This window comes from Rutilus rutilus (genome assembly GCF_951802725.1).
Source record: "Rutilus rutilus genome assembly, chromosome: 3".
Lineage (NCBI taxonomy): Eukaryota > Metazoa > Chordata > Actinopteri > Cypriniformes > Leuciscidae > Rutilus > Rutilus rutilus.
In genome coordinates, this window is record NC_140211.1 from 10,340,054 (window position 1) to 10,359,737 (window position 19,684).

A 19,684-nucleotide genomic window follows, 5' to 3' on the forward strand; every position below is an offset into this window, starting at 1 on the left:
TATATATTTTTTTAAATACAAAACAGTATAAAATAATGTGGTTTTGATGATTATTCAGTTGCTTTAGCATTGGCTGATTTAATCAAACCCATTGGCTTAACAATAGATTAATCAATCAAAATGCAACTGAAGACAGCTAAACATTCCTTTTCATTTTGAGAACAAGTGATATGGCCAGGATTAAGTTTCCCCCCCGGCGATAAATAAATCCCTCATCTGGCACCATATGTCATTCCAATATGGGACACACAGCATGCATCCCAAAATATGCTCCACAACTCCCTGAAATTTATGGCAAGCCAATTTAATATTTATTCCTTTCAAATAAATAGTATATTTTCTGCAGCACTTACAGTATGTCTAAATGATCTGATAGTGGCTAGTATCTTTTTCAGTTTCACTAGATACTATCTTTAGAAAAAAATACTTTTTTTGATCTAATACTGTAGTTATTCCAGATGTAACTATCTATTCAATTAATCACAATTATTTATTCATCACTTACAAGTAATCAGTTGCTAGTCACTATCCCAATAGTGACAAGTAACTACGATTTGCAAATGTTTGTCTATAAAGTTTGTTACTTTAGGGCCAGATTTACTAACAGCTTGCGCCAGCTCAAACCCTCTTTTGGCGTTTAGAAACTACTGTCAGGATTTAGTAAAGACACATTAGTGCTGAAAAATTAGTGCTGAAAAGGCGTGGAAGTGGTTATTTTTGCGACTGACCTTATTAAATATTTAGACCACTTAAGTTATTGATTACTATGAGGATGTGAAGAAAAAACCCTTTTTTATTTTTTTATTGAGAACATTATATAAACAAAGAAGGAAACAGTCACGAAGTAGAACAAATAAACGAGAAAAAAATAATAATAAAAAAGACACAAGACTGGGGTATATAACTATTTAAAAAAAAATACATATCAAAGGAAAAGATTAAAACATTTACATATTCCAATTGTTTTTAAAGCCTTCTTCTTACACGAGTTAGAGATAGTCCCAAAGTAATGTTGTACTTCAGTAAGCAAAACATAAAAAAGTGTTTTCTGACCTGAAAATGTACATTTATGTTTATATATTTTTGTCACTCTACCTTTAAATGTCGAAAGAGCTTGCCACGTGACGTCATGCGTGTGCCCGCCGCACTCAGGCCTGTCAGCCGCCGCTGATCCTCCAGGAAAAGTAGGTTACTAAAATGAAACCGACAGGGAACTAAAAGTGTATTGGTTTAGGTACTAACCTAAAGCGAGCACAGCTTATTGATAGTGTTTACTCTCATCTTGTGAGGATGTATTTATTTTAGAAGCAAAAAAAAAAAAAAAAATCTCGTATAAATCAGCCTTCGCTTTATTTAACACACAAATAAACAGTTTAAACTGGATGCTACTCGTCGACAAACTGGACGATCTCGAGGGCTCGTTTGTCGTTTTAATGTTTAGGGGATAGTTTTTAATGTTTAACAATTGCATTGATATACTTGGTGGTAAGTAAGTGCACAAGGGCTGGGAATCTATGAACTGAACTTTTTAATTGAAACACAGGCAAACCAGACACACACACACACACACACACACACGGACGAAGCTCGCCGGTTCATTTCATGTGCTGATTTCATTTTGCAGATGAAAACGAAGCAAGACGAGGCAGATGCTCGGTAGACTGGGAGTCTGCAGCGTTTTCAAGAGGTACGGGAAATCGTTAATGTCCTATTGTTTAAATAACCCAATAAACACAGGACGCAAGTTACCATAAATGAGTTGTTGTTATCGCAAACATCCACGATGATGTTTGTGTGCGGCAGTGTCGCACTTTTATCTTGCGATGTAACTTTGCAATGTTCACAGTCCACTGCAGGAGAGAGAAGCAGTAACGCGTTACATTGTAGATTAATATGCTTTCAAAGATTAAAAAAAAAAACATTGTCATACGGGTGATTCATCGGCCTAACAATCCCCGGCTTTGAGTATGAGCTTTCACGGATTGCGATGCAATCCAATGTCAGTCAGGCTGGACATTTCTCTGGATACAAACATAGACATTTATTAGTGTGTAGATCAGTGCAGTGATTAGATGTCACAGCTGAAAAATACATCTTAAAGGTGCTATTTGTTTTGTTACATGGTCGCAGTGGTCATTATCTGGTCCAAACTGGTCTGGTTGACACCATTGGACCAGCAACAACACATTAGCAGCTAGTTATTTATATAGTAAGATGGTTTAACTATTTTGGGGGGCATTCATAACTGGTCAACCAGCTAATGACCAGTTTGAAACCAACTGCTATCTTAAAGGCACAATTCTTGGATTAAAATAGCCCAATTTCACTAGAACAAAGATTTTGTGTATTTACATTATCTTAAATGTTTCCAACAATGTTTAAATCCGGAGAAATCCGCTATTTTAACCAGTGTAACGGCCCATGTCAATGTGTCAATTACATCATATCTGTGTTACCATCAATTTCTGGGTTGACTTCCTTAGAAACCTTGTAAACACCAAAGATGCTTTAATATATTATGTTTTTTTAGACCGGTGAGCAGCTGTTTGGATACCTTTATCGACAGAAAAGTAATCATTGTTATAGATTGTTAGTCTTATTGGTTGAGTCTCTTGTTTTCTTGGTTTTACCGTGAGTTTGTTCCCAAAAAGTAGATCAGACAACATTATTTTGTCAAGTGGCTAACATAGCATAATCAGGTAGAGCTTTATTTGTAGTAACAGTAATACAGCATTTTCTCCGCCATATGTTTTAAAATGAATTGCATGCCGTTTAGCAACACAAGTCATTCAGCTTTTATTAATATGATATTCTAATATCAATGTGCAACAAGTGTCTCATAGCAGCCACAGAGCGAACGCACAGAGTAACGTTAACATAACTTTCATCACCGCTCAGTAACACAGTTAGCCTGGTTAAAACCAGACCATTCTCAGTAGTAACTGAGTTATGGTCTGACAAAGCTTCATTAATAACTCATTTCCAAAGGGGCGTCGCCAACGGACGTCGCTCAAATGCCTCTGGGCGCAATTGGATGGACCTAAAACCAACCAGAGCGATCGTCATCGTGTAAAGCCGTATGCTGCGTCCCAATTTACACTACGCCATAAAAGTATGTACTCTTTTTGTGAAGAAAAGGTATTTACTTTTGAATATGTAGCAAGCTTTGGGACATACTACTTCGTCATCTTTATCGGACGGATCTGTCGCGTGCATCCTGTCACGTAAACTGCCCTGTCAATCATCTTGTCACAGTTAAAATCCTCTATTAAATCGAATTTAATTTCCTACCGTTTCGGAGAGAAGTGGGTCTTTCATGGAGACTGTCCTCATGTGTTTGCAATTTGAATATAATAATGCATTTAAAAGTTGGTGCGCTTCACCAACGGACGTCGCTCAAATGCCTCTGGGTGCAATTGGATAGACCTAAAACCAATCAGAGCGATCGTCATCGTGTAAAGCCCGCCTCAACGTTTCTGATTGGTGCTGCGATTTCGACGGATTAGAAATGGGCTTGAATGAGCTCTTTGCCAGACTACTTGCAGAGCAAATCTAAATTTGCCGGAAGTTTGTCTGGGTTTTCCCAGGCTATAACACAGTAGAACTGCGTTGCATTACCCCACAATGATCAAACGTAACTGTAACTAAGTTCAAGGAAGGAGGCGAACGTTGAACATAACATTAATCGTAAAATATGCATAAAACGAAAGGAATGGCAGCATAATGAAAACGGCAACGTAAAATCTCTCGGCCCCGCCCTGCTTCATACCACAGTAACGTTAATAAAACTTTAATACATTAGCTCATCCATGAGCACGATTTTTGCCTGTCGGCTTGCTTTCCATTGGTTGTGGAGGTGCGCTATCGAGCTGCGACTTTATTGTTTTGAATAAGCGACCTCTAGTGGCGAAACTTGCACACTGTGCCTTTAAGCAAAATTTTCCTGCGCCGTTTCAAAGGCCCTGTTTGTATTTTAATACTTCCCATATATCCGTTCTGACTGTGTTTACACTTGTTAGCATCTTGTATTGTTGTGAGGTTTATTTGCTTTGTTTTCGTGAGCTTATAATAACAAACACTCCTCAGCCCTTGGATACACAGGACATTGTCCAGCGGACACCAGATGGCTCAAATGAAAAGTTGATCATTACATAACATTTCCTATCTTATTTTCATGGACGGACTCCGTATATAAAGGATTGTGGATTAAGTGTTGTGGACAATGGCCATTGTACCAATGGGAGACTTGAGAGAGGAGCGAATACATTGCAAGTACTGTGCACCTGTGGGAATTTTATGTATGTTTGTGTGTGTGTGTGAGAAAGAGAAATGCATTTCGACTAAGGAACCCTGGAATTCCCCTTTCGGCTGAGAATGGTTGCCTTTTCCTGCTTTTTAATTTGGTGCCTATTGTTATCGTGGAAACCATGCGTTGCCACTGGAAACTCAGCATAAAGTATCAACCGGTTTTGTGTAGTTACAGTTATGCAATTTTTTTTTTTTTTTACAAGTTTGGACAGCACTGCTATAGTGCCTGATCTCTTTCAGTTTGAGGTGTGTAGTAGAAAATCTAGTTATATTTAGTCATGCTCATGCACGAACAAGTCACTTAAAACGGAGAAAGGTTACACACTGACAATTGTTATTCTGTCCTTGTAGAAGCCTGGTATGTCTGGCCCCAACTGGCTGCCTCCAAGAACCCTGGGTAGTTCAGATCGAGCCACAGCACCAATGTCACACTCTGGCCCCGCTCTCTACAGACCTCCTAAGAAAGGTCTCCCCGACCAGAGGCCCAAATATAACATGTATGAGCAGAATGGCGGAACAGGAGGAAATGGGATGCCTGTGAGATATATGGCAACTGGACCTTCAGGTAAGAACCCTTAAACTTTCCAGCAGGTTGATGCATCACGCTTCATTAGGGCTGCTCAATATTGTAAAAAACGGACTTTATTTTATTTTTTTACAGCAGTCAACTTTTGAAGTGGATGTCAATCTTTCATCAAAGTTATACGTGAATTTTGAACAATACCCGTTCTTGTCTTAGGACAACTTTTTTTGATCCACTTCAAATGTTGCCTACTGTATATTGCGATATGAAAACATTTTCACCAGATGAATAGAATGGCTCTATTTGAAATGAATTAATCTTTCTAGAATGATTGGGGTGATTTTAGGGGAGGGAATCTGCATAGAAAAAAATACACAAATTACAAGCATAGATAAATACAATAGAGCAAAAATGCAAATGAAATAAACACTGTGCTTTTCAGGGAAGTCTAACAGTATTCATGTGCAGAAATTGAATAATCAAATGTAAAATAAGATTGCGTTGTCTTCAATGTGTAAATTAAATATAATCATTTTTTTTGTTAAAGCTGCAACAGTGTTTTTCTGTTTGTATTTTGTTGTTTGATAACCATTAATGACACAGACAGCAGCAGGAATATTAGGCTGCTGTCACTTTAAGAGCTAATGCACTGATCCAATATAATGAAACGCATCCGTTTTCTTTCTCAATTGTTTGCTTTCACGTAAGCCTGTGTTTATGAGGATACACGCCAAGACACAGAATGAGAACATAATTCGGCTCTTTGTGTACACAGAAAACTGACCACAAGTAGTTTCTCTTTTGCGTCCTCTTGAGCTCAAATGGTTTAAAATCTCTTGAATGTTTAAACTGACAGGACCTAAAACACGGTCAAATTATACATTTTGCAATTAAACCGTGAATCGCATGCGTTTCGAACCGTAGTGCACGCCGCACTACCTGGTCCATACGGATCATGGATCAACTACGATCTCTGTACTTGACATCGCACGTCCTGCGACGCGACTATCACGGATGCGCACATCATGATCTCGATGCTAAAACGAAATATCGTGCAGCCCTTTGCTTCATTGTGTGTGAGAAAAGTTTTATATTGTTGATTCCCTTAAAGGTCCCGTTTTTCGTGTGTTTTTAAAGCTTTGATTGTGTTTACAGTGTGCAATATAACATGTGTTCATGTTTCGCGTGTAAAAAAAACACAGTATTTTTCACACAATTTACTTATCTGTATACCGCTGTTTTCACGGTCCTAAAAACGGGCTGATAACTTCCTTGTTCTATGAAGTCCCTCCTTGAGAAATACGTAACGAGTTCTGAAAGGTCACGCCTCTTACCATAACGTCAGAGAATGTAGACGGACTTTATGAAAATAACAGCGTCTCGACGACATGGCGACAAACACACTCTACAAACGCAACTCTTCCTCTTCTCAGAATCAGAATCAGAATCAGAAAGAGCTTTATTGCCAAGTATGCTTGCGCATACGAGGAATTTGTCTTGGTGACAGTAGCTTCCAGTACACATACAATATAAAGTGACAAGACAAGTAACATAGGTATAAATAAAAAATAGAAAAAATAAAAATAAAATAAAAATAAAAAGATTATAAATTATAAATATATATAAAGTTATAAGGTGCTATAATGAAATGTCTGAGGGAAGTATTGCACATGTTTGTTCCACAGTAGCGGAACATTTAAGTGTTCATGAGGTAGATGGCCTGGGGAAAGAAACTTTTCCTGTGTCTGGTTGTTTTTGTGCTCGGTGCTCTGTAGCGTCGACCAGACGGTAACAGTTCAAACAGAAAGTGTGCTGGGTGTGACGGGTCCAGAGTGATTTTGCGAGCCCTTTTACTCACTCTGGATGAGTGCAGTACTTTGAGTGTGGGAAGGGTAGTGCCAGTGATTCGCTCAGCAGTCCGAACTATCCGCTGTAGTCTACGGAGGTCGGTTTTGGTAGCAGAGCCGAACCAGTGGGAGCGCAACAAGACCACGCCCCCTTTTTTGTGTATTCCTGTGGGCGGAGGTTAGTCAAAAAACTGTTCTAGTGACGTCATTAAAGAAGGAAGTAGAGGGATGTAGTCCAAACCGGCCGTTCGATGTAGGGGACTTCTGTTAAATAAAATATCTCGCTTGGCATTGAACTTTGAGCTTTATAATTTTACAGATATTATTTATACTCTAACAACAACATTACACACTAACTAAAGTTTGAAACATGGGATCACGAAGAACGGGACCTTTAAAAAGGTTTTTAATCATGTTAATCCAAATGTTTTTTTTTTTTAAAGTCTTATTTAGTTTACATTTTAAAAACTCAAGTATAGTTTTTGCCATAAAAATAGCCAGAGAAGCCGACATGGTGTTAAAAAACAAAGTAACAAACATATGCATCATGTTTTTTCCAAGCGGTCCAGTTTGTGACGTGGTTCTTGTTGAAAATTGTTTATAATTGTCAACCTTACAAGCACAGTGGTTATTTGATATTAAGCAACTCATCATCTCTTTACTTGAATTTATTCTTAAAGAAATAATTGATTGAATACTATTCGTGTGCTTAGGGGGATCCATGCAACACCAGCATCAAGATGATCGCTCAGGGTCTACTGCCTATCATCCATTGCCTCCCCAAATAGGAGAGCGATACTATGCTCCAGGCCAGGGGCCCAAAGAAGACCACCACAACTGGAGCCCCCGCATGGCCAGCCATGAACTTCACGTCAGTGATACCCACATGTTCTTTTATAATTACTTGTGTTCTGTGAATGTGATTTGATCCAATTTGAACTTGTCGATCATTCCTTAAATTTCCTCAAAAATACTGGAAAAATATCCTTCTCATCAAATGTTTTTAAAGTCCCCCTATTATGCTAATTTAAAGGTTCCTAATTTAGTTTTAAATGTCTCCTACAATAGGATTACATGCATCCAAGGTAAAAAAACACTTTACTTTTCTCATAACATACATTGCATATCACCTCATCAGTCTAAAAACGGTTTGTTTGAAGATTCAGTCTCTCTAAACCCCTCCTTTCCAAGAGCGTACTCTGCTCTGATTGGTCAGACGGCCCAGACTGTTGTGATCTTGTTGTGGTCAACCGCTTATAGCGTGTGTCGGAAACGAAAAGCCTATTACCATATCTGAATTTCAGCTCACTTGTGCTTGATACACAGTGATATGAACAGTAACTATGGCTTCGTTTTTCTGTATCAAGTCCTCATCCTATGGAAGTGCACGTGAAGTGGATTTTCAGTGCTAAAAATATCATCTTCTCAACGTGACGATATCACAAACCAAACTCTTCCAGGCTTTATTAGCTACAACTACAGTGTTTGAGAGTCAAAGAAGAGATTGATGAAGACCATACACTGGCATTATGTAAATTTGTTTCATCTCATGGTTTTAACAGCAAGTGAGACTGGAGTTACTGACACAGTTTTTTTTTCTTTTAGGAGACAATAACTTTATTTGTCGTGCACTTTGATCTTTAAAACTTGCAGAACTGTTATATACACAAATAGCGATATTACACACTGCATAAATAAATAAATAAAAAGCATAATAGAGGCACTTTGAAACATTCCCCACACATTTCGGCATTATTGTGTTTCATGAAAGTATAATAATGTGAGTTTTGTTTGTGGCTGTTATTTGTTCAGAGTCGGGGATCAGAGAAGCACATCTCCAATATTGACGCAGAGATAGACTCTCTCACATGCATGTTGGCTGACCTGGACAATCACCCTCAGAGCTCAAGCGCACCGGTAAACACTTTAAAAGCAGCAACTCTTCAAAATAATGCTTTAAACCAAGTGCAAGGGGGAAAGAACGTTGAACCATAGTTTAAAGAATGCTGTCAGACATATTAGAAAGTAAATGTGTTTCTTAAGGCTGGAATACACTACATCACTAGTGCTAAACTGGTTTGGCCATGGGACCCACATTTTCCCATTGTCATTGAGCTGTGATTTAAAATTGTAAATTTTTAGGAATTTGATCCAAGTATTTATTTCTCAAAAATGGTTGAGACACACACACACACACACACACAAGCAGGGCTGTTGCTGGGGTATCCGGGGCCCTGGTGCAGGTTGTTGCTGTGGTCCCGCCATCGGTTGACATCACATTCCTTGTCCTGCCTCGGTTGAAGTTGAAAGCCTGGGGCCTTTTTCACCTCTAGCGACGACCCTGCACACAAGTACCATCCCACTTTGCTTAACATACACATAAATTGTAACAATATCACTAACACTGGTGAATAAACAGTAAAAGGTAAGGCTATGAAATGGCAGTCCCAAACTATTTTTTGTTCATAGAGTAAAGTTAGTAAGTTACTATGAGCCACCAACAGTCATCAAAAATATAGAAAATAACACAAAGTGAAAGTAAAATGGAATTTTGGGTTAAGGCAAATACACAATACTAATATGAACTGTTAATAAAACATGGACGCTGATCCTGAAGAATAGAATGAACATCATACCTGCATGCAAATCCTTCCCAGCTAGCACACGACGTACCAGTAACGTAATTTTGGTATTACTATTATTCATTTCATGACTTACTAATTGACAATGTAAATTGTGCGCGCAATTGAAGAGTGTGTGCCGTGTGCACAGTTTATCTGACAGGACAGGAAAGGAAAGTTTTCTGAGGTGAGAGACTTTTTATTTCATTAGAAATTATGAAAATGAAGAGTTCAGATGCAAAAGCCTCTAAGTGCCATCTGAAATTTTCTCCTAGAATGATCATTTTTATCAAGCTCGTATTTTTAAGTTCAGTAATTTCACTTAAATGACAATTCATAGGTCATCTTCATTGCCATTTAAGTGAAATTACTGAACTTAAATATACGAGCTTGATCAAAATGATCATTCTAGAAAAATCTTTCACTCATGTCTTTCAAAATAAAAGTCTTGTATCAGTAAAACATTTAGAATGACGTTTTGTTTAGTTTTTTTACAAATCTGAACAGATTTTAAAACACTAGGCATCATACACTTGCTAATTTTGTAAATAGTTAGAGAAAAACTGGGCGTCATACACTAATGACTGAGGATCACACACTACCAGACATCCAAACACAACAAACATGGCGCCTCGTTGTTAGAAGACGCATGCAAATAACGTTTTGCAACTATAGCGTCGGCAAAAATTGGATAGTGTATCCCAGCCTTTTGGGTAATGTTTAGTATTGGGGTGTTGTCGCACAGTCTCTGAAATACTTGATTCTGATTGTTTTTGTCTTTTTTTTTTTTCAACAGTTGTATGACAATGTGCCTTACAGCAAGCACGGCCCTATTGATCGCTATAACTCTCCCAACCAGATGGGGGCTCCACCAACAAGCAGGCCCTCAATGGGCTACCCCGCTCCACTCCAAAACCAGTACCACCCCGCCCCACCGTACACCTCTACACCTCAGCCGGACTATATTTACCCCTCCGTCGCCTCTTCAGTCCACAAACCTTACCCACAACCAGTGCCTGCCTCCTACACCACTGCCTCCACCCCAACCGGTCCACGCTTTACTGTACAGGTGAAAACGGCTCAGCCCGTCACCTATTCTCAGAGCGGGCGACAGGCAGAGCAAGCGTACACCCCGCCACCGCCCCGTCAGCATGCCTCTCGCCCCCCTCAGCAAGATCGGCCACATTATGAAGCGCAGGGACAGGGCTGGTACCCACCGCCACCTCCTCCTGCACAAGAACCTCATGGAGATCCCGCTGCCTATAAGGGAGGAGCAGGAAACATGCCAGGAGGGAGAGCCGGCCAGGGAGTGCCGGTGAAGATGAGTCAAGACCAAGTGTCAGCATATCAGTCTAACAAGGTAAGACCGGTTTATTGGGAGAGGTCGATGTTGGTTAGTCAAGTTGTAGCACAAATGGAAACTCTCTGGCATGAGACCAAAGGCAGACTTCCTGTTGAGTGGCTTGTACAAAAAAAGAAAAAACTTGCATTAAAGTAGTACTTTTTTTTTTTCGAAGATAAAAGGAAATGTTTTTTTATATATATATATATATATATGTATGTGTGTGTACATCTTTAGTACATCTTAATTTCATTGTTATTGTGTCTTTAAAAGTATAATTTGATTTACAACGAATGCTTGTCAATACATTCAGCAGCAGTAATGTTGCAATTTGGTACATTTAAAAATTTTAAAAAGTACTTTACACGTTAAGTATGTTTTTATGCTTTAGTATGTTAGCCACCACCTTCTTTTTTTAAAGCACAACAAAAGATTATTAAATTTAAGTGTATTTTAAAGTATAATGTTTAATTTGATGTTATTACAAAGTGCACTTTAAAAGTTTTCTGAGAAGCGCTGTTGAAAAAGAATCAGACCGAACAGTACAACACACTTGTAGCCAATCAGCAGTAGGGGGCGTGTCCACTCATGATGGGGGAGGGGAGAGAGAGAGAGCCAATCAGCAGTAGGGGGGGTGTCCACTCATGATGGGGGAGGAGAGAGAGAGAGCCAATCAGCAGTAGGGGGGGTGTCCACTCATGATGGGGGAGGAGAGAGAGTGAGCCAATCAGCAGTAGGGGGCGTGTCCACTCATGATGGGGGGAGGAGAGAGAGAGTGAGCAAGAGGGAGATTTGAAGAAAGACTGTAGAAAGAGAGATGGCTGAGAGACATTACAAAAGAGAAAAAGGAGGAAAAAGGGTTATGATCAGGCAAGAGCTTTATGACCCACGTTAATATTAGAGAGACCTGAAAACAGATGCTAGGTTTCGTTGTTTTTGCTTCATACGTGAGTAACATTGGTTTTGCTCTGTTTCACAGAATCAAGATATGCTGTAGATGTAATGTGAGCTCTAGTAACAGGACAGTTTTGAGTGTCATTGTTTGTCTGGAGCTGATGGCGACTCACAACCAACCCTTGCTTGCATTTACTCTTGTGTACTGTATGTTCCTTTTTTGTTCTTCCATGTAGTTCATTCAGCTTCACTTCATTTTTTGCGAAGCATTATTGGCTTCGCTTCAGCTATGATAAAGAGACATCCACTCTTGCATTGAGTGTTCGTGCATTTTGGGGGCGAAGCAATGAAGGGAGGGGTGTGTTTGAGTTGATTGAGTGTTTCTCAGAAATCGCTTACTGCACCTTTATGTTAGACTTAAGTGGCCTTTTACATTAATACTGATTATCTGCAAGTACAGTTTTTAAATACATCTATGATTTGACTTACTCTACAAGTGCACCTGCAATACAATGAAGTGCACTGCTTTTCAAAACGGTAGTGAACATGATTTGTGTGTTTTTACTCTACAGAAAGTCTGAGAATGTATAAAGTTTACATTTGTACAAGAATGGTAAAATATGTACACGGTTTCAATGTTCTTCCGTGTTCTGCCAGCAGGGGTCAGCACCGCGTCCAGAGGAAGAGTTGGATCGACTCACCAAGAAGTTGGTGTATGACATGAATCATCCCCCAACTGAGGAATATTTTGGTACGCTCCAATATTTAATGCATTTTTGCTTATTTTATGTGTACAGTGAGGGTCATGGATCTCTCTGTCTCTCTCTCAGGTCGATGTGCTCGGTGTGGGGATAATGTTCTGGGAGACGGCAGTGGCTGTATTGCCATGGAGCAGGTGTTTCACGTGGAGTGTTTCACCTGCATCACCTGTCATGCCAGACTGAGAGGTCAGCCCTTCTACGCATTAGACAGGAAGAGCTACTGCGAGAGCTGCTACATAGTGAGTTCTCTTTTTCTGTCGTCTTCTCTTGGTTTCTGCCTTTTTATTGTATGTTTTTAGCCTGGAAATCCAGACCCAAATCTAAAAGATTAATGGTCTGGCGTCGACTAATGAAAATCGGCCAGCTCGAGGGGCGGCACCAAGCATGCATTTGAAAATCTCACTGCACACAATTGGATAACACTACGACCAATCACAACAAGCCCCATACGCTTAGCTACCAGTGGAGATAACTGGTAGATTAGACTCTTGCCGTATCCGGTCGGCAAAACAGCAAAAACACACTTCTTGCAAAGGAACGATTCGAGCGCCGTCTTCTGTTCCTCTTTTAGATAAAAAGCCAAGTCTAACTCGTTCATTGTAGCAGCCAAAGCCGTTTCAAACAGATGGTGTTCATCCATAGCCATCTTGCAATGTTTACTAATGACTTTGACGTCGCAACGCTGTCGTCATCTGTTTAGCCTCTGGCCCGCCTACATCAGATAACCCGATGGGATTGGTGCAGCTCGGATACAAGGGCATAGTTAATGAGCATCATTACTCAACGCCACAGTGACTCGCTGAGCAAATTCAAATTGTGCTCTCGTGAGAACTCTGGATTTCCAGGGTAGTATGTTTTTTCCTTTCTGTAGCACATTTTACATCAAAACTTTGATCATTTTTTTCTTCCTCTCTGTTCAGAGCACACTTGAGCGCTGTTCAAAATGCTCTGAGCCCATCCTAGACCGCATCCTGAGGGCGATGGGAAAGGCTTACCATCCTCGCTGTTTCACCTGTGTGGTTTGCGGCTGTTGTCTGGATGGAGTGCCGTTTACTGTGGACGCCACATCTCAGATCCACTGTATTGAGGACTTCCACAGGTACTCACTTCACTCTCACTTCACTTCAAGCCTCTGTTTCTGTTGATAAACAAACAGTCGAATGCAGATGGTGGAGTGGCATGTGTTTGGGTTTCTTTTACTAAATCTTTGCCATTATTTTTATTAATATGAGCCTCTTTCAAATGTCCGACCAGTTACTAAATTGATTGATTTTTATCTCTAAAACCTTGTTTGCTTCCTGTTTGAACAGGAAGTTTGCCCCCCGCTGCTCAGTATGTTGTCAGCCCATAATGCCAGAGCCCGGGCAGGAGGAGACCGTGAGGATCGTTGCACTGGATCGCAGTTTTCATGTTAACTGCTACGTATGTGAGGTAAGAACCATCATTTTGCATGTTTACTGTTGAATTATTTATGTAATGCACCAACTCAGATATTTGAGAGTAAAAAAATAAGGGGATGCATTTAGTGATGTATGATATTGACAAGACATATCTCAGTATTTAAGGAGATTTTGTTAATTATGAAAGTCACACTAAATTTTTTTTTTTTTATTTGTAGTTATCTGATTAAATAAGAATTGTCCATTTTGATTTCATAGCAATCAATGTGACATAGCAATTTGGTATAAATTATGTAATTACAAATGTTTAAATACATGACATACAAGTATACTTTAGTTTACCATGCTTGTCAGAACATTCACTTTAACCATACAATAGAAATAAAGTTATATGTAATGATATATTGAAATCAGCACCACCAACAAAAGCCATCTTTGCTTTTTTGCAAGACTTAATTTGATTGGTAACAGCAAGACACTACAGGCAAAACCATTGTTTTTCAGGCAATGGTCAATTTTGAGATTTTAGGCTATTTAGCTTTTTCTTGACTTCTTTCCACTAGTCTCAGTCAATTTATGGAAGCCTAAAAATGCCTGAAAAAGTGTAGTGTCTCGTCTTAATCTGGCACTACAGAGTGCAGCAGTCGGAAATAAAAACTCAATTTTCTCCACAGGGAAATAGATTTTTAGCTACAACTTTTAAACCTTTAAATATAAGCCTTACTCTGAGCAACGAGGTTATTAATTGGTGGTATTTGCTTTTGCTGAAGCCGTCAGCGCACATTATTTCAACTTTGTTTTAAAATAATCGTTTAACAGCGGAATTCCTGGTGGAAAACTAATTACCCATGATGCTGTACAGAAAATTCCACCAATCAGAGAGAAGACAAGCAAAATGTGCCAAATAACATCTTTAGCTCCGCCCACTCCCATGAAGCACTTCAAATTACATAATCGAGTCGATCTCCCTATGCTCTCAATTTTTGTGTGTATATTTTATATATATATATATATGCATATTTTATTGCAATAAATTTAATATATACACATATAATCAATTCAATATACTGAAATAAATTTCTCCATTGTTTTTTATTCGATTATGCTTATTTGCAGTGCTTCATGGGATTGTAGTTCTTTACCTCACTTCTTTGCCTACATTTTTTTTTTTGCTAAATGCTTTTTTGCTTCTAACCAAAGTTTGTAATGTTTTAAGCTTGTTGGTTTGGTTCATGGCTTATAATGTTTTAATGAAGACGTTTCTTTTTTTTTTCAATCCCTATGGGAGAAGTGAATAGGGGGAGATATTTGTGGAACCATCGGGACTGAAAAAGTGCCAGGACACTGTTGCAATATTGTTAAACGCGTGGCATGAATGCTTTTACACTGCAATTATAAATGCATACATAATACTTTGAAATGAATGCATTAAAAATAAAATTTTGACTATTGAAATGAATGAATGAGAAGTGAAGTCGAGCAAGTGCGTGCTAAAGCCGAGCTGTGTTTGTGTTGTAGGAGTGTGGTCTTCTCCTCTCTTCAGAGGCCGAGGGAAGAGGCTGCTATCCCCTGGACGGACACATTCTGTGCAAGAGCTGCAGCGCTCGTCGCATCCAAGACCTTTCTGCCAAAATCTCCACTGACTGCTAACGCCCCCGTCCTGACTCGCTGTGCCCTTCACGGTTACTCCTCAGACCGTGCAACTATCTAAACATCCACCACCTGGTATTTCTTCCATCCTCCACACTAAATATCCACACGTCAATCGCACAATCTCATGGTAGCATAGAGCTGTGGACAAAACAAAACAGTAGCTCTTGCGCTAGGAGGAGATTGACTGGAAAGATGAATCTTTAATAACAGAGAAAAACAGGTGGTGCGAAATGTTATGCGTGTTTATACAAAATGTGAGTCTTGTGAACAGGGTGCATTTCTGACTTTGGAAAATCTGTCACTGCTCTTGAGAGTCTTTACAACAACCTTTCATGGAAATATTGAAACAAGTCTCGGTTTCCTCAAATAACGCCCCGATTCTGCTGGCAGTCGGGGTCGCGTCATATTGTCCCCGTTCAGATGCGCTTTTTCACATCGTCTCTGTTCTCTTATCCTCTCTAAAACAAATACATGATGTTTTCTCCTGCTACACTCGGCGGAGATCAAGCGCTCCTTATTTTAATACTTGAAATCATGATTGTTGAAGGATATTATTACTGTATTTCATTTACGGACTTGGTATTGATGATGCTAATAATGATTCTCTGGTAAAAAGGTGGAAAGGTTTAACATGGGCAGCTTTTTGTTTGTTCTTTTTTTCCCCTCCTGCTCTTGTCAGTCCAAACAACCTCTTGGTTTATGCTGAACTCTTAAAGGAACAGTTCACCCAAAAATAAAAATTCTGTCATTAATTACTCACCCTAATGTCGTTCCAAGCAGGCAAGACTTTCGTTCATCTTCAGAACTCAAATGAAGATCTTATTAATGAAATCTGAGAGTTTTCGGTCCCTCCATTGACAGCTACGCAACTACCAATTTGACGCTTAAAGAGATCGTAAAACTAATCCATATGAATTGAGCGATTTAGTCCAAAATTTCTCAAGAGACTCGATCGCTTTATATGATGAACTGATTGAATTTAGGCTTTTATTCACAAACACTGATCAGCGAACATAAACAGAAGCAAAGTGATGTGTAACACGAGAATGAACCTCATTGGTTGTCGAGTCACGTGTCAAGTGAACATGCTTGAGCTTCTGTTTACCACAACCGATGTGTGTGTTGATGAATGTTTACATGTGAATAAAAGCCTAAATTAAATCTGTTAATCGTATAAAGTGATCGAGTCTTCAGAAAATTTTGGAACAAACCGCTCAATTCATTTGGATTAGTTTTACGATCTCTTTATGAACCTTCAAGTGTCAGTGTGAGTTGCGTAGACAGTCAAAGGAGGGACAGAAATCTCTCCGATTTTATTAAAAAGATCTTCATTTGTGTTATGTAGATGAACGAAAGTCTTACTGGTTTGCAACGACATGATGGCGAGTGAATAATGGCAGAATTTACATTTTTGGGTGAACTATCCCCTTTAAGCTGTTATACGAACCGCATATTATCAGATAGGAATAAAGAGTCAGTGTTAAGCCATGAACGCTTCAATGAAGGACATCTTTGGACAGGTGTGTGTTGAGCTGCATGCAGAGTTTGTGGTTTGGTTTCGGGAGCGAGTTTGAATAGTGAGCGATTAGGGAAAGGAATCTACAATGTTAGAAGAACGACGAACACGACCTATTAGTGTTAGAACGTTTCTCGTAACAGTGAGGAAGTTAGTCGCAATTTTGTTACTAAATATACAGATTAGTGACTAACAGAAGATAAGTGGAATGAAGTTTACAAGAAGGTTAAGACTTTCACTTCTTCAGATTTTGATCATGCGTCCGACTTTTGTGCAAAGAGATTGTTACTGAATGGGATTTTTTTTTTTTTTACATCTCTTTTTTTGCTGTATTTTGTGTCAAAATGCATTTTTTTATTATTTGAGTTATGTGGAACAGCAAGCATCCATTACTTAAAGCGATTTTACAAAAAGGTTTCAAATAAGATGTTGATTGCTTGAAGCAAAATAAGTACCAGTGTTTGTTCCGATGAATAGTTACATTTATCTAGAAACTAAAAGCATAAAGTGGGTCAGATGGTTGCATGCTTTATTTATTGACTTTGTCTGGAATATTCTGTAAGATGGTTCAAATCTGATCAATTTGCTGCCATAAACCTTTTTCTAAACCTGTCATCATTGTCATTAATCACTGATTGATAAAGTGCCCCTGGTTCTGCATGGTTTGTTTTAATGGCTGATATGTTTTAAGCTGCCGGTTTATTTCAGGGCTTGTTTGGATGACTTTGCTTTTTTTTTTTCCTTGATGTTGATTATGGGGAGACAAAAAAATCTGCTTTATAAATCCATTTGTATTTACAGCAAATGTCTATTGATTTCTAGTTTTCGTACTGACCATTATTTCCCATTTATGATTTGATGAACTGTGAAAGAAAAAAAAATTACCAAAAAAAAAAAGTTGTGTGTTTGCTTTTTTGTATTACATATAGAGCCAATCACACGTAAACCGTTTCCCTGATCACAGTTTATTACAGAGGACTAACAATCTAATGACACTGTTGCAAGGTCAACACAACCTATAGATCAAGATTTTTTCAATTTAATTTGAACTTTAATCATTCAATCACTTGCTATCAATCTCCATAGTACCCATAACACAAATATGTTATACCATACAGTGCATAAAAATCAGTACTATACAAAAAGAGTTACACTCAATTTGTACTGGAATAGTATTACTGGTGCTGTTATTTACCAATATGCGTGCTGGTGAATTGTAAGAACATTGTTGGTAAATGTATATAGTATCATAAAGGAGAAACTGAAGACAATATAGATTAGTTATTACAATCCAAGATACGGGCATAAAGCACAGGACCAGAAATCCTCTAAAACATGTAATATTGACGCCTACACAATTATGTCAATGTTGAAAGGGTTTTGAGTTGAGATTTGATACCAAGCAAGTTGACTTAACAGGAGGTGAAGGTCTTCCAGTAGAAATTCCGACAGCCTGTTTTCCGTTCTCGGTGGGAGAGGGGAATCTGGCGAACCACTTCGTTGTGAACGTCGAGATCATCGTCAATGCTTTCACGAGCCTGTTTCTCCTCAGGTGCCGCCGACTCAGAAAGTTGCTTCAGAAGGAGCAAACGAAAGAAGTCCTGAAGCTGCAAAGAATGAAGATTCACAAGCTTTTCAAGGTCAAAAAGAAAAATAGATTCTAATTTGAACTTGCTTTAGTACTTATGCATGTCACTAAGTAAGTTTACAATTCATTGCGTCGCTGTCTGGCGGAAACCTATCTCCAAAAAACGCCACCTTTCAGAAAAAAAAAAAAAAAAAAACACGGTAGGCTATATTTTAAACAATTAAATATCGCGTTGTTAAAGTTGATAATGTGGCTTCATACATGGTCAGACACTTGTATGTTATCATATTAACATGTTACCAAAACCAAGCTCAGTTGTCTTACTAAGTTTTTATCCGGACACACTTTTGTTCGTCATTAGAACATCCGCATCTGAGGCAGCATTATGTTTTCATCAAATTATATCATAAAGTTTGCTGTAACTATGGCCACTCAGTTTTTGTTTCTTTTTCATTTGTCCAAAATCTCATGTTATTAAAGTCGAAGTGCTTCGCACAGTCTATTTAATATTGGCTATGCCTCGACGACAATTAAAACATTCGCCTTCTTGAGTAAAGAAAATCCAGCTGTACTTATTCAAAGACCCAGTTCTTTATTTACTGTTGCATTGCAAACAAGCAAAGACGTAAATTGAGGTTTTACTGCCGATTGAGTAACGAGGTTTAGTCAAAAGCTCTTTTTAATACTTTTCATAGATTAAATATTTGCAAAACAAATGAATGATTAATGAAAAATAAACAGTTATATTTTTATTAATAAAAAAGTAATACAATTTTATAAATAAACATAGGCTATATATATATATATTGATTGATTGATTGATTGATAACAAATGTATTGCTGATTGTTATTTTTTGTTAGGCAATTCATTGCCTATTGGGACCTTACTGTAAAGTTTTACCATTATTTTCTCTATATCCACACAGACATCACCATCAAAACAAACTGTAGAAAAGCTTGCGTTCTACCTCATTCTCCTTGGGTTCCACTTCAGACCGTAACAGCTGGATCAGCATGTCTCCTCCAGGTGCCGAACTGACGCTGCACAGCAGCAAAGAGAGCGATAGAGTCGCCACGACCATCTGTAACGGGGAAAACATCTTACAGCGCTGTAAAAACACTGCCTTTAGATGCCTTTAAGGATGACAAGCTTATATAGGCACCAAAGGTGGCAACCTGGGGTTTATTAAAGAGAACTTATTGGTCGAAACATAACACACGAAGGATGATG

The 19,684-nt window shown here is 38.7% G+C and overlaps 2 protein-coding genes across 5 annotated transcripts; one reads left to right on the forward strand and one right to left on the reverse strand.

Annotated features, from left to right (window-relative positions):
* Positions 1-1,126: 1,126 nt before the first annotated feature.
* Positions 1,127-15,504, forward strand: trip6 (thyroid hormone receptor interactor 6). Of its 4 annotated transcripts, none has more exons than XM_084405962.1 (11): positions 1,127-1,184; positions 1,625-1,687; positions 4,660-4,873; positions 7,392-7,549; positions 8,491-8,595; positions 10,096-10,659; positions 12,193-12,286; positions 12,366-12,535; positions 13,217-13,395; positions 13,607-13,727; positions 15,215-15,504. In XM_084405962.1, the coding sequence occupies exons 3-11, from the start codon at positions 4,669-4,671 to the stop codon at positions 15,344-15,346; spliced, it is 1,728 nt and encodes a 575-aa protein (XP_084262088.1). In that variant the 5' UTR covers positions 1,127-1,184; positions 1,625-1,687; positions 4,660-4,668; the 3' UTR covers positions 15,347-15,504. The 4 variants fall into 4 exon arrangements, with proteins under 4 accessions (XP_084262088.1, XP_084262090.1, XP_084262089.1 ...); XM_084405964.1 differs by having other exon boundaries at positions 12,196-12,286; XM_084405963.1 differs by having other exon boundaries at positions 1,145-1,485.
* A 2,773-nt stretch (positions 15,505-18,277) lies between these two features.
* Positions 18,278-19,553, reverse strand: sst5 (somatostatin 5; the record flags this gene model as incomplete). Its single annotated transcript, XM_084404311.1, has 2 exons — positions 18,278-18,472; positions 19,422-19,553. 2 exons carry the CDS (start codon positions 19,551-19,553, stop codon positions 18,278-18,280), a joined length of 327 nt encoding a protein of 108 aa, XP_084260437.1.
* Positions 19,554-19,684: the final 131 nt, after the last annotated feature.